Genomic DNA, 14,465 nt, shown 5'->3' with positions numbered 1-14,465 from the left:
TAAAACTCTGGTGTACTGATGGATTGTGCATATCTCCTTCTTAGGGTCAGTTGCGATGAAGTTTAATCTTTAAAGTCAACAAAACGAATATTTTATACCTCTTAGGTTTTTCATGAAATTAAATCTATTCGGAACGTGCTGAATACAGGGTAAAGGTTTTACCTCATAGTTTCCTGGAATTAAAAGGTATGAAATTTATTGTTGATGTATGCTAGTCATCTTCCTTGAAAAGTGTTGTTCTTAATGTTTAACTTTATGCTTCATATGCAAATATTGCAACTGAATATATATGTTTGATTATGAATTTGTGTGCTAGAAATGTATCAGAAATCTTCGATGAAAGTTCTTTTCAGTCAGTCTCAGCTGAGTTTTAAAAATAAATTACTATGAAAGAATGAATCACTGGAGAAAATTTTTATTAGTTAAGACTATTAAATACGCATGTGTCAGGTAACCTTTTAAACATCGTATAAATTAATCTTCGAAATGAATATTACGATGACTAATACGTTAATGTACAAGTTTCAAACATCTAAACTATTCAGAATAGAGAGCACTTCTGAAAACTAAGAGAAGCATCAAACTAATTGCAAATAATTATAATTAGTTATCTTCTAAAATAATTAAATTTACTATGAAAATTCCAGGTGTTCTGAAATAAGTCGCCGAAAGTATTGGGTTGCACCAATGATTGTGAACTAATAGGTGGTAAAGACGTTAAAATTACTGTTAATTCTAGGAAACTGTTGTTAGTGATTTGAAATACAAGTAGCTTGGAATATGCTGTGAGGTGCGGCTTAAAATTGGTAAAGAAACGGCTAGTCTAAAATAATTTCTATAATTAGAATTCTGTTAATTGTAAGGGTAAAAATTAGGGTTTTGATGATAAAGAAAATTGCTGCTCTGAAACATTTACCGCAGACGATGAAGAAAATATAATAATAACTCTAAAACAAATTCTTCACTTATGACCGAATCTTTAGTTTATTGACTGAAATTTTAAGGAAAAAAACTAGTTTAAGACATTATATATTCTAAGACGTACCGCGAGAAAGACTCCTGTATAGCCTAAAGGCTGCTAAATATATCTCAAAGAATAGTCTTCTTTGTCTATTTCTTAACTTCAACAAGGAATTTCATCGCATAATAGGATATTCCTAATAGAGAGAACAATAAAAGAGTGAGGAAGGGGCTCATTTGTGGTAAAGTGTCACGCAATGTGGTTCTCGGTGACAGCTTATCCTACAAACACCCTCCACCCTACGTTGCAGATCCTCCACGTATCTTCAGGATTATTCGTCCCACCTTTCTTGCAAGGACGACGGTGTCGTCTCCTTGGATGCAACTGCGGCGGTCGTCACTTCGTAGTCAGCCCCTACGGATGCACCCCTCTCCTTCCGGAAGAGGAGAGGCTCATCGCTGAAAGAAAGAGAAAAAAACGAAAAAAGAAAACACGTTACAAGCGTCAGTCTTTGGTAAATGAAATTTCCGATTACTATTAGAATAGAACTCTCCATTACATTGACTTTCTTTACTTTAGTGCCTATATGCCAATTTTTTCGATTATGAAAGAGTAAACAAATCCGTTCGTTCATAAAACGAAATTTAAAATATGTATAAATAGATGTACATATAAACTGAAACGAAAATTAAAACATAAACTAAATACAATACTTAACTATTGCATGATGGTGCAATAATATAAATAAGTTAATAAATAATTTAATTTATTTTTAATGAAGAGGATGTATTTAATAATTTGAGTTTTCTTCATCTAGAGCCAGTCTGACAGTTGAAAAAATGTACGAACATGACAATGATAACAACAAAAATATGTAAAAATGCTAATAAAAATTAAAACAAGACAAAAATGATAAAATTTTAAATGTAAAACACAAGACAAGATGAAATATTTTTGTGCTATTCGTATTTATATCAGCATTCCAGCTTTTGCAATTTCATATTAAATATTTCATTCTGTTTTGCACTTAAAATTTTTTCATTGAATCGTTGTTTTCACGTTTTATTCGCGCGTTTGCATTTTTTTACTGATTTTATTTCTGTGCTTATATAATTTTTTAATTGCATACTGGTTCTGGATGAAGGAAGCTTACATGATCGAATACTTCTTAAAAAAGCACATTTTTGTATATATAGATACATAGATAGACAGAGAGATGGATATAGATATTTAGACAGATATATATTTGTCTAGATATATTACTGTTTTGCTCTAACTTTTGATTAGGATAGTATTGTTCCAAGGATCGAAAAATCAATTTTAGTTTTCGATTTCATTATTATAAATTGTCTCGAGAATAACTCATTTCAGCAAGTCTTAAAAGTTTTAATGCAAATATTAAAATCGATTTATTTTTAAATAATTTTTAATACTTTGTATGAATAGCTGATTACATATTTTAAAAGTGTTTGCAAGAAGTGCAATTTTAGTTATGAATTTGTAGAGCCTTACTGTAGAATTACGTATAACTAATACCCTATGCCAATTTTAGATCGAAACGCGCTACTTACGTTTATGCTAATTTGTAAGACAAATCATAATCGATACAAAAAAGTACCTACCTTGTTTAAGTGTATTTCTTAAGCAAAGAAAGAAAGGGCTTAGGGATAGTGTACACAATGCGTATTTTGATATTTTTAATTCAATAACTTGCTGCTATTAAAACTGCTATTAGTAACCGAGAATTCATTTTAAAACTTTTTCTAGTCTATTTTATTAATTTACCAAAGACACTAAATTGCTTAGGCAATAATTCATTAAATTGAATATTATTGTGATATTTTGCAATATAGAATATTTTTCTTTGTGTAAACATTTTATTTACATGTTTAGATATCTTGAATTTATTGGTTACTTGCGTAATTTTTTTGCACATTTTACATTTCAATTTATTGTATTAAAATATTGACATCGTGTAGGAGAATTCTTGTACATGCATATGCGTTTGCTAATTTTGTCAAATTGTTGTATTAAGAGGTATAAAAATTTGTAAAACATTTTTTAAGATTCCGTATGCACCGCACGGACGAAATACAATGAGATATTCGGGAGAGATTGAGATAAGCTAATTCATCCTGAAGCATCGGCATTGTCTCATTGACATTTCAGTTGTACATTTGTCTAAACATTTTAATTTAATTTTCATTTAAACTGTTTTTAAAACTGTTTAAACTAAAAAATTTTTACTTCCTTGTACGAAGTAAAGGAAGTATTATAATCACGGAAAATTCCGGGTATCATTTTTCAACGAAAATATCCATTTTGACTGCTATGGAATGCAATTTAACGATGTTTTTCCGTGATATCTGCGCGAAAAGGACTCTTTTTCGACAAACGAATTATAAAACTGATTTTCAGAAGAGACTTTTCCGTGTCGTCGTACGTACGTATGTATGTTTGTAACTAGCATAACTTAAAAACGAGTAGTCTCAAAACGTTGAAATTTTGTATATGTGACTGATATAACATGTAGTTGTGAACCTCCTTTTTGGTTGCAATCGACGCAACAAAGGTATAAAATTATAAATCTTTAAGCTTGCAGGCCCAGCCCGTATGTTTTTGTATATTTAGGACTAATAGCAGACCGCTGTTTATTTTTGTTTTTATTTTGATTTTTATTTTAGTCTAGATTTTAGATGTGTCGGAATAGTTTTTACATATTTTAACACCTTAATGTGTCCTTTTGTGCGGACGCGTCGGGAAATTGGAACAAAGAATTGAGACTATTAAAATTTTCCAAGACACTTTGTCTAAATTAAAAAATTTTGTAGCGAAAAAGTTTCAATTGTCTGTTTCGGCGAAACGCGTAGTGGGGTTAGCTTGATTCGACGTTCAAATCAAAAAAATTTCCCTTGAAAAGCCAGTTTGGAAGTCGAGTTAAGCTAATTTACCATTTTCCGCTTACTTTTTTATCTGATTTTTTTTTTTAATGTTTTACCTGTTAAATGGTTTGATTTTCATATGTATTAATTTTTTTTTAAACGTGTTGAAACTTTTTGGAGCAACAGCTCCTGGTAACTTTTAGGCGAGCTTACTACAATTTCTAATTTACTTATTTTGCAGCATATTGCGCAAGATGTTCTAGACCAAATTGGTCATTCAGTATTGTAATAACTACCTTGCTTGATATATTATATATATATATATATATATATATATATATATATATATGTATATATATATATGTTGTATGATCTTAAATTCATTCAGTGCGAATATATATATACCCACTCTGTTATTCATCTCAGTGAGCTCATTTTATTTATTCTTATATATTTGTAAATTGTGCATTTTTTGTTTTAAAAATGAGTGAATTATGTTGGTCTTATCTTCCGGTTAAGATTTTTATGTGTTTAGTTAACCTGCATGCAATATTTGTAGAATTACTAACAATTTAAAAGTTAATTAGGTGTATCTAAGCTTAATTTTTTTACTTCCTTATACGAACTAAAGGAAGTATTGTAATCATGAAAAATTCTGGGTATCATATTTCAAGAAAAATTTCCATTTTGACCGCTACCGAATGCAATTCAAGAATGTTTTTGCGTGATATCTGTGTGTAAGGACAGAATAAAGGACTCTTTTTCCACAAACCAATTATAAAACTGATTTAAAATGGATTCAAAAGAGATTGTTTCGTAGCGTCTGTACGTACGTACCTATATACAGTGGTGGCCAAAATTGTGGACACTTTTGGAAATTTTTATGTTTTTGAACTTTGTATGCTTATAGAAAACGTTATGTTTCACATAATGCAAACTTGTATATATCATTTTTAAAAGAATTTATTTCTGAATTCAATACAAAACACAAAATTCAATTATTTGCAATACAAAAAAAAGTTAAACGATAATAGTTATCGATATACATTGGATAGTGATGATTGCAGTGAGTTATCAGTACTTAGTAGGGTACCCTTTATTTTTGATTACAGCTTCACATCGACGTTTCATTGAGCTGACAAGAGTTTTAAGCTCTTCTTTCGTTATTACGTGATGCCAGGAAACAATTATAGCCTCAATTAGTTCCCTTTTATTTGATGGGCGCCTCATTCGGACAAGAGTTTTCAAACGGTGCCACAAATCTTCGATAGGATTGAGGTCAGGTCTGTTTCCTGGTCATGACAACAATTAATGCTCTTTGTACGAAACCACTCTTTCGATATTTTGGCCGTGTGGCAAGGAGCAGAATCCTGCTGAAAAATAAACGAAGCATTGTTGGAAAAGAGATCTCTGATGGAAGGTAGAAGTTTTGGTTCTAGAATAGTGTCAATGTATTTTCTGGCATTCAGAGTCCCATCGATGACACGAAGGCGACCAGTACCATCTGCTGACATGCATGACCAAATTATAACACTAACTGGGTTCGTCACAGTTGCTTGAATGCAGTCAGGATGTAGCTCTTTTCCTATTCTACGTCTTACATATTTTCGCCCATCACTACCGAATAACGATATCTTAGTTTGATGACTCCATATAACTTGTGCATCTGTCCAATTAATGTGTTGCTTTGCTCACTGTAGTCTTTTTTTTTTTCGTTGCTGGAAATTAAGATAAGGCTTTTTTCGTTGAATTCTACCTCTTAGTCCAACATCTGTTAATCTTCTCCTGATTGTTCTTGAACTGACAGAAACACCAGCATCATTCAGATCACTTCTGATGGCCGCTGATGACATTTTTCTATCTTGGAGACATAGTCTTTTTATTCTTCTGCCATCAATAGATGTGGTGCACCTTTTTCGGCCTTTTCCTTCTTTGTTTTTTATTGAATTTGTCTCCTGATATCGTAAACAAAACTTTCGGACTCCAGATGTAGTCACTGAACCACCCACCTGTCTTGCAATTTCAGCATAGGAAAGACTACTTTCTCGTAAAACAATAATATTACATCTCTTTCTAGGTGTCCAATCTACTCTTTTATTTGATGTCATTGCTTCTTGACTAAATATTAAACATTTTTACAAAAATTCCTACTTGTAATTGCAGTGTATAAGAAACAGGTCCTCCTTCTACAGAACAAAGCAAAATAAAGAATTGTTTCAAGTGTAAACATGATGTCAGCTTCTACTGGCAGTTACTAACATTCGATTGGTTCTCAGAACAAGAACAGTGATTGGCCAGGAAAGCTAGACATTACAAACCACTTCATAAATGTGTTTTTTATTTATAATAAAGTACATATAACTTTTTTTGTATTGCAAATAATTGAATTTTGTGTTTTGTATTGAATTCAGTAATAAATTCTCTTTAAAAGGATATATACAAGTTTGCATTTTGCGAAACGTAACATTTTCTATAAGCATACAAAGTTCAAAAACATAAAAATTTCCAAAAGTGTCCACAATTTTGGCCACCACTGTATGTATGTGTCTCGCATAACTCAAAAATGAGTAATCTCAGAACGTTAAAACTTTGTATATAGGACTGCTATAATATGTAGTTGTGCATATATCTTTTTGGTTGCAATCGACCGCACCAAAAGTATATATACACCCACTATGTTACTCGTCTTCGTGAGCTCAGTTTTTTTAAATTGTTATATGTTGGTAAATCGTGTGTTTTGTGCTTTAAAAATGATTGAATTATGTTGTTCTTATATTCCGGCTAGTGTTTTTATGTCTTTAGTTAATCTGCATGCAATAGTTACAGATTTATCAACAATTTAAAAGTTGTTTAAATGCGGTTAAGCCTAACTTTTGTTTATCATAGCCATATTTGTTTACATTTGAAACTTATCAGAATAATGAATTCAGTTTCTGCACCTGTCGTTTTGCCGAGTGGGACCAAAATTAAACTCATTTTTTTTGCACCGAAAACCTTGTTACCTGCTGGCCGAATTGCTTGTTTTTGCGTAGAAACTCTAATTTTAATTTTAAAATTGTGTTTTTTTATTGTTTTAACTGTATTTAGTGGTTTTATTTTTTCTATATTTTTCAATTTTTAATAAAGATATTTTGAGGTTTTATGCATTTTTGCCTTCTCGCAAACTGAGAACAGAATTAATTGAAGGAGAAATATATCTCTAATGAATTTCGAGGAAATAAGTGTTTCGTATTAGCAGCAAATATTGTCCCCAGTCTGTCTCGGACAGGGAAGTATGCTTACGAGTAGAGCATGCGCATTAGGTAAGCGGCGCTGAATCGTCTGTGAAAAACTTTTCTTTTTTATTTGTTTAATTTCTTTTGCACATCGTTTTAGATTTATTATAATATTTGAATAGAACATGTGGCAATGATTAGATAGTTCTTCAGATAATATAATTTTTATGCATTCTGAATTATAAAATAAATGTGATGTAAAGATGTTAAGTGAACTTAGCGCCAGAGTGTTGCTATTGTAAACAAATATAGTGAGTTTTAAAGAGTGTATTTATTCTATTGTGGTTTATGCGCTATCGACGAAGTAGATTTAATTCAATTCAATAAGTTTAAATGAAAAGCAGGAAAAAATGCGTATAATTTCATATTATGTACAAGGAAGTCATGTGGTGTACACATCCGTCTTTTTTTCTTAATTTACATTTTTCTTTTTAAAAATGTAATTTTTCTTTTCTCCTTTTTATTTATTTATTTATTTATTTATTGTAGATGGTACATTGTTGGTTGGAACTGATGTCGACTTCAAATTGGAATTCCTAGTTTTTGTCTAAATTTGCATTATTCATAGGAGCTCTTTTCATTTTCATTAATTTGATTATTAAATCTTCGCAGCCAAGGTGCTAGGATTCTAAAAATATTCCTATTTTCACTTTTTATGTTCAATATAATATATTATATATTATGTATATAATATATGCATAAACTTTTATTACATATTTACAGGATTTCTCAAGTCTGTTTACTGGAATTTACTATTCTTTCTTATAATTTTCATTCTTCTTTCTAATTTTTTTATTGATTGACTTCTAACTTATAAAGTAATTTACATTTGAGGATTATGCTTTTCTTAGCTTTTCGGTATGTGTTTCTCAGTATCCCATGTATAGCTAACGTAACATTTAAAATAATGGTTTTCATTTCCAGTTATTCGAAAACTGTACATGATTTTAATACATGTTACTTAGTTAAAAGTTCTTCATCTCAATCGTATTTTTTTATTTAATACATTTTTGAGGTCTCGTAGTTAATTTCATAGTTCTCATAGTCAGAGGACATAAAACTGTATTTTGTTTATTAATTAATTATTTTAGTTTGAGTAACATAATTGTATTACTTAGTTTACAAGCAAACCGTTCTCTGAATTTGCTTTTTCGAATTATACCTTATTATAAAGATTTTAAATTATAACCATTACTTAGAAAATTTATTTACTGAAATAATTATGTTTTTTTATTGTTTCTTTATACATTAATTCAGAGTAGTTCCCATTTTTTTATTATTTTACTTTTGTAACTGATATTGAATACTATTAAGATACTATATAGCAGTAACAGCAGCATTTTTAGATTTACTGGATTTCTTTGCATTTTTTCACAACAAATATTGGTTTCAAACATTTAATATTTAAACTTTCTTTTTTTGTAACCTTTTATATTATAGAGTTGGTTGTCATAAAGTGGCGGCCTTATCATTTCTTCTTTCGTTTGCACTATGAACTGTATTTTATGTTATTTTATGTTAGTTCATTTTTGTTTTGCTTTACGTAGAATTTTTATTAAACTAAATTATGAAGTATTTTAAATTATTTGTTTATTTAAGAATGTTTTGGCTTATCAGGAAGCTAATATGAGTTAAAAAAACTCAGTCGTGATTCTTGAAATTAAGTCTGCCGTATTATATATTTAATTTTATATTCAGTCTCGTCTATTTCTCTACTTTCATACATAAACAAGTTAAATTCTGATTTTTCGATTTAATCTGATTTCGATTAATTTAAAGATTTTATGTGCAACTTCATACCTCTAATAAGTAATAGTTTAAGCAAGGTGAGGGGCTGATTAGGATTTATTTCACTTCAGTGACATTTTCTAAGTTTTTCATCCTCCTTTTTATTGCATCAAAGGTTATATGTATCTTTCTAAATTGGAATTAATAGTTAATTCATTAATTATAGAAAATAATTATGAAGAGTATTTTTAATTCAGCCTTAGATTACGAGGCTTATTTTTTTTACTATTCTTTCATTTTGTAAAACTGAAAAAGCTAAGAGCTAGATCTCATTAATAGCACAGGTATCTTTTAACAGTTTGTGAATTCTTCTGCTCTCGTATTTGAATATTTAATTTGAATCTTGTTTTCGTTTTATGTCTCCTATTTGTATTAGTTTTAATTAAATTTCAATGTTTTTCTCTTACCTTACAGTTCTCGTAGGAACTAGGTAAGACCACGTTTAAGTTTCAAATGAATGAACAAATTTTATTATTATATTGCTCCTTATGAAAGCATTCGGATAAATTGCACTATATCATTGGTTGTAAACAATTCTATCAAATTTTTCTTTTAAATGTGCATATGTGTCTCAATAAAATTTCCTTCGATTTTACTAATAATTCGAGTATATATGTAATGTATTTAATGAAAAACATATTTTTGAGCAAGTAAAACTCAGTTTCTGTAATTTTCTATATTTATATAATTCAATAATTATTTAATTTATTTATCAATCAATATGTAGAAAAATAATTTGGGAAATATAGGATGGTTAAATGCAAGTGTATTTAAATATAGGATGCTGATATATATTAGAGGTTATAAGCGATATTTATTAGTCAACAGTAATTTACAACCGCCCTGTCTTGGTGGAAGAACCGGCTGCTGTACTCTTGATCCAAGTTCGAATACCGGAGAAAGCATGAATGTCTCTCTTTTTCTTGCTGCTTTGATCAGCATAGTGATTAGTGATGCTGGCTAGCAAACTGTGAAGTCGCAGACTGGAATCCTAGGAAAGACTTGGATATTTTTAAGTGTATAGTGCCTGTGTGTAATGAGAGCACATAAAATACTGGCGAGCAAAATGTTCTCTTGAGCCATATGGTAACAGGGGATGAAGGTGGGAATGGACTTTCGAATCCCTATTTCATCACAACTGGAACGGAAATTTACAGTTAAAGAAGTGGGGTTATACTTGTTAAACTGTTTGGTGAAGTTGTGATGTCCCTTTCACTTCTTCCTGTTCTGCCTTTTTTGCCAATCTAGCGCATCTGTACTACAGTGAAATTAGCAACGCTGTCAATGATAAGAAGGCTAAATGATAAGTGCGGTTATTCTCATCCAATCCTTAAAAAGAAAGTGACTGAGGAGAGACACTTGCTTTATCTTAGGAGAAAAAATTGTGATATTGCTATTTAAAGTATATGTAAAAGAGATTAAGTTATCCGGCTTATGTTAAGTGATTGGAAATAAAAAATATTTTTTTAGTTATCACAACATTCTCATTCACATGCGACTAAAAATAAAATCGTTGAGCGCTCATAAGAAATTGTATTTGATTAGAGTGCCGTGATTAATTGAAGTCATTTAGTTTCAAGGCTGTTGTAATAGCTAAACAAAAATGTTATTTCCTTTTTAATGCCGCCTTCTAATGCCATGTTACGTAAGAAATTATTTTACAGACATTTTACTTAGAGTCAAGCATTTCTTAATATTTTGAATTTCGAATTTTAAATCACCTGTATGTCGTTCAGTCCCCGTAACGTAATGCATCTTGAAGTTGGGCGGAAAATAGCAACAAAAATTTGTATTCTATTAGCTCTTTCTGTGTGTTATATAGCTGTGTGTTAATTGTACTGTGTAATATGTGTAACTGTACAAATATGCAGAGAGCGAGAAAGAGTAAAGGAATTTTTACGTTGCGATTCCTAGCTCATATTTTTAATGTTCCGCCTATTTCCTTGTATCACCTCTCGCCCCCTCCCCCCCTTTTTTTTTGTAATCTTTAGATTTTTATAAAGAGAGAGAGAGATGTGCTTTCTATTGCAAAGAGTAAAAGTTCAAATACATTTTCAAAACAATACAGATAAATATGTGACGTGTTTGAGAAGGCAATGAAATTTTAGTTAAATTCTCAAATAAATAAATGTAGCATTTCAGATACTTAGAAAGAACATAGTTTTCTTCATACTCACTTTAGTCGGACTGAAATGTCATATAATAGATGACATGAGTAATTAAAATATTATATTTGCAGATATTTAATGGTACATTTGTAAATGAAGGGATACTGTTGAAATAATTAAGTCAGCATTTATTACTAAACACATTTTATGAAGTACGTGATAAAAGATGATATAAAACGATAAACTAAAAATGTTTCGTTCAAAATCAGCATCATCAGTTTTTGAACTAGAAATTTTTTTAAATTATATAAAATAATTTAATCCTTCACCTTTTTTAATGGTAGTCCCATCAGCTAGTTTCCTCTGAAGGAACTAAATTTTCAAATTAAATTTAAAATTTAAAACTAGCATTATTATTTTGACTTCTGACATTATTATATGTTCATAAATGAACACTTTCACATTATATATATAATTTTTCATATTCCGAGCAATGGTTTTCATTTTGTTTATAGCTATTAAACTATGATATTTATTATTATTTAATCATTCCACCTAATCGCAGATAGAAAGCAGGAGATTTTTATTTAAATTTGTAATCACAATGGTAATTATTAATTAAATATATTAATTATTGCGTCAAAATAGCTATCACATTACTTTACAACTGCTACTAAAATAATAATTTAAAAAAATTATATGCATGTTATATAGAGTGAGGCAATCTTATTTATATTCAGACAAAATATTTTTAGCTTTCAAAATATGGTTCTTTTGAATTATATGCCTTTTGTGGTATATGAAACTAATAATTAATGTGGTTTTAGTAACGCAGATTTTCATTAAAACGAGCATTTTAGCTCTTTAAGCTGTTGTGCTTTATAAATCCTTTTTTACAGAGTCCCGGTGTGCACAGGGAACCAATTGGACGCCTTGGGTGCGCTTTCAGTAGTCAGCTCCACTTGACAACTGGTTCCTCTACACTTGCTTCTCTAAATCACAGGTAGCTATGAAAGCTTTATTTTAATTTAAAAAATTATATTTTTTGTTATTTCTGTTCTGTATTTCCGTTTCTTCTGTCAGTCTAAAGAAATATGTATTAGGCGAGATTTAAATATCAAACTAAGGTGTTTATCAACAATGTAAAACTCCCGTTCTCATTTACTTAGTCTTAAGAATATGCAAAGCGCACGAAATTACGTAATTTTTATAAACGACAGCATGTAGATTTTCAGTTTTGACATTTATAATGGCAGTGTTTTCATTGAAATCTTTTTAAAACGTCACTATATCATTTTACCAAACAAATAACAACCTGCTGAAATGGTAATGAATTTGAAGCTTTTTATGTCAGATGAAATTAATAAGCAAGCACACGCTATTCTTAAAATATTGTTCTCATTAGTTCTGAGCTGCAGTGAAACTTCGCAATGATTCTCACGAATTCGCAGCATGACATTTTGTCATATAGTTGTGTCTAAATATCTTCAGAGATATCTTAAGAAAATAAGATTAGAAGAAAATCTAACTCATATAGATGAAAATATTTTCCAATTCAATTCAAACTTCTGTATAAAAGTTTTTTATGTTCACAACTGGACATGAACGTGTAATTCTCTATTTTATTACGAAATTGCAGAATCCAAAATATTTTACTTCAAACTTGTTAACCTAATTATGATGTAGGTTTTAAATTTCTAGTTTTTACTTCCTAACATGTGGTCTTTTTGATTTCAGACTGAAAGAAACTAGACATATGTGTAAACATATAAACAGATTCAGGAAGTTAATTTAAAAATTGTGATTAAATTCAAAATGAATTGTAGATGTTTCCTGAAAGCTCTCTAATTTGAAGCACCAATGCATGCAGACTTATCTGCTTGAGAGAGAACATTATGTTAACAAAGAGCATTTAAAATTATCTCCCATTTCAAGAAATAATGTACGAAGTAGAGGAAAGAGTTCTTACCTGATTTTTCAATATTAAAGATTATAAACCATCATGTATTCATATGAGAGCTTTTGTATCTTTTAAGCAGCTTATAACTGAACATTCAAAGAGCATTAACTACCAAAAAGATAGACTATGATATATGAAATTCATGCATCAAAAAACTCTACAGGAAGTTATTAAAATATATTTTATTGAGAAATCTAAAAATTACTGGAATGCTGAAATTCCTATATTCATTGAACATAGTGGGAGTTAAAATGCGATGAAGTCCTCAAACCTTTTTGAGCAAATTCTGTTATTAAAATAATATTCATTTGCTGTTTGATGCCTTTTTGTACATTTCAAGTGTTTAAAAACACGTTAAGTTTCGGACCAAAATTAACGGTGATCAAAACATTTAAAAGACTTTAAATTTCCATTTTTTCTAGTCATATTAGCTCTATGTAATTATTATGTATCGAAAAGCAGAAGTAAAATTTATACGATAATAATATCTTGCATTTTGCTAGAAAAGAATAAAGACAGAAACAGTGCATTAGTATTAAAAAATAAATAAAATTTTGCGAGATATAGGAATGAACTGTAATTTCTTTGTTAGAAAGAACTTCTACATTAAAAAATTGCTTTAAGCATCACATCACAAAAGTTTAGGAATGAACGCTATTTTTATGTTTCAACCTAATATAATTTTATATACAGGAATGTATATAATGGAATGTATATAATATAGTTATCTGCAGGAATGTACATAATGGAATGTATATAATATATTTATCTACAGGAATGTACATAATGGAATGTATATAATATATTTATCTACAGGAATGTATATAATATATTTATATACAGAAAATGTATGAGAATATGCATCATTATATTTTTTGGAAAGAGATTTATGCAAAAAAAGCCTCTAAACTTTATGTTTGACAATAAATAGCTATTGTTTAATTAATATATGCACTTACACCACATTTCTAAAGTTTTGTCGGGCTTCATATATTATTACATTAAGTTATTATCTTCCGGATGCTATTTTAAAATAAATAGTGTCACTCTGTCGAAGTATGTCCCACTTTTAATGACGATCATAAATCATGAATGCTGTTTGCGATCCAGTGAATTTTTCTGCAAATTATGCTCTGATATTTTTCAATATTTGCAGTAATGCACTGTATATGCTGATTCAATGATCCTATCAGTATTACTATGCTATCCGTGTGCGTATCGTTTCTTATTTCTATATTATTATATGTTCTTATTTCTAAATAAGATTTAAAATGGAAAAGCTTATTTTCTCACATGCCAAAATCTTTGTGGCAAAGATATTTAAGGTTTTGATTTGGTTTATTTAATTATGACAAAGCACTTGAGAGCTATCTGCCTTTAAGGTGAGATACACTGAAGTGACAAAAGTCATAAGATAGCAATATTCAAATATACAGATGGCAGTAATATCGCGTAGAAAATGTATAAATGCGAAGTGCTTTGGCAGGGCAT

At 29.6% G+C, this 14,465-nt stretch overlaps 1 protein-coding gene across 14 annotated transcripts in view; it reads left to right on the top strand.

Annotated features, from left to right (window-relative positions):
- The window catches only part of LOC118195800 (dual specificity tyrosine-phosphorylation-regulated kinase 4-like), a 227,095-nt gene that overhangs the window by 137,264 nt on the left and 75,366 nt on the right, over positions 1 to 14,465 (top strand). For 9 of the 14 annotated variants that reach the window (XM_085819189.1, XM_085819188.1, XM_085819186.1 and 6 more), the window contains one exon: positions 11,914 to 12,017. In XM_085819189.1, the coding sequence (XP_085675315.1) occupies positions 11,914 to 12,017 (104 nt within the window). Of the gene's footprint in view, positions 1 to 276; positions 1,476 to 11,913; positions 12,018 to 14,465 lie in introns of those variants that run through there. The other 5 variants (XM_035367128.2, XM_035367129.2, XM_035367127.2 and 2 more) reach the window with 4 other exon arrangements.

The sequence above is a fragment of the Stegodyphus dumicola genome, chromosome 6, assembly GCF_044657685.1.
Source record: "Stegodyphus dumicola isolate Sdum_Otavi_A_Nest chromosome 6, ASM4465768v1".
NCBI lineage: Eukaryota > Metazoa > Arthropoda > Arachnida > Araneae > Eresidae > Stegodyphus > Stegodyphus dumicola.
The sequence above is the reverse complement of the archived record's forward strand: the minus strand, read 5'-3'. Positions and strand labels throughout refer to the sequence as shown.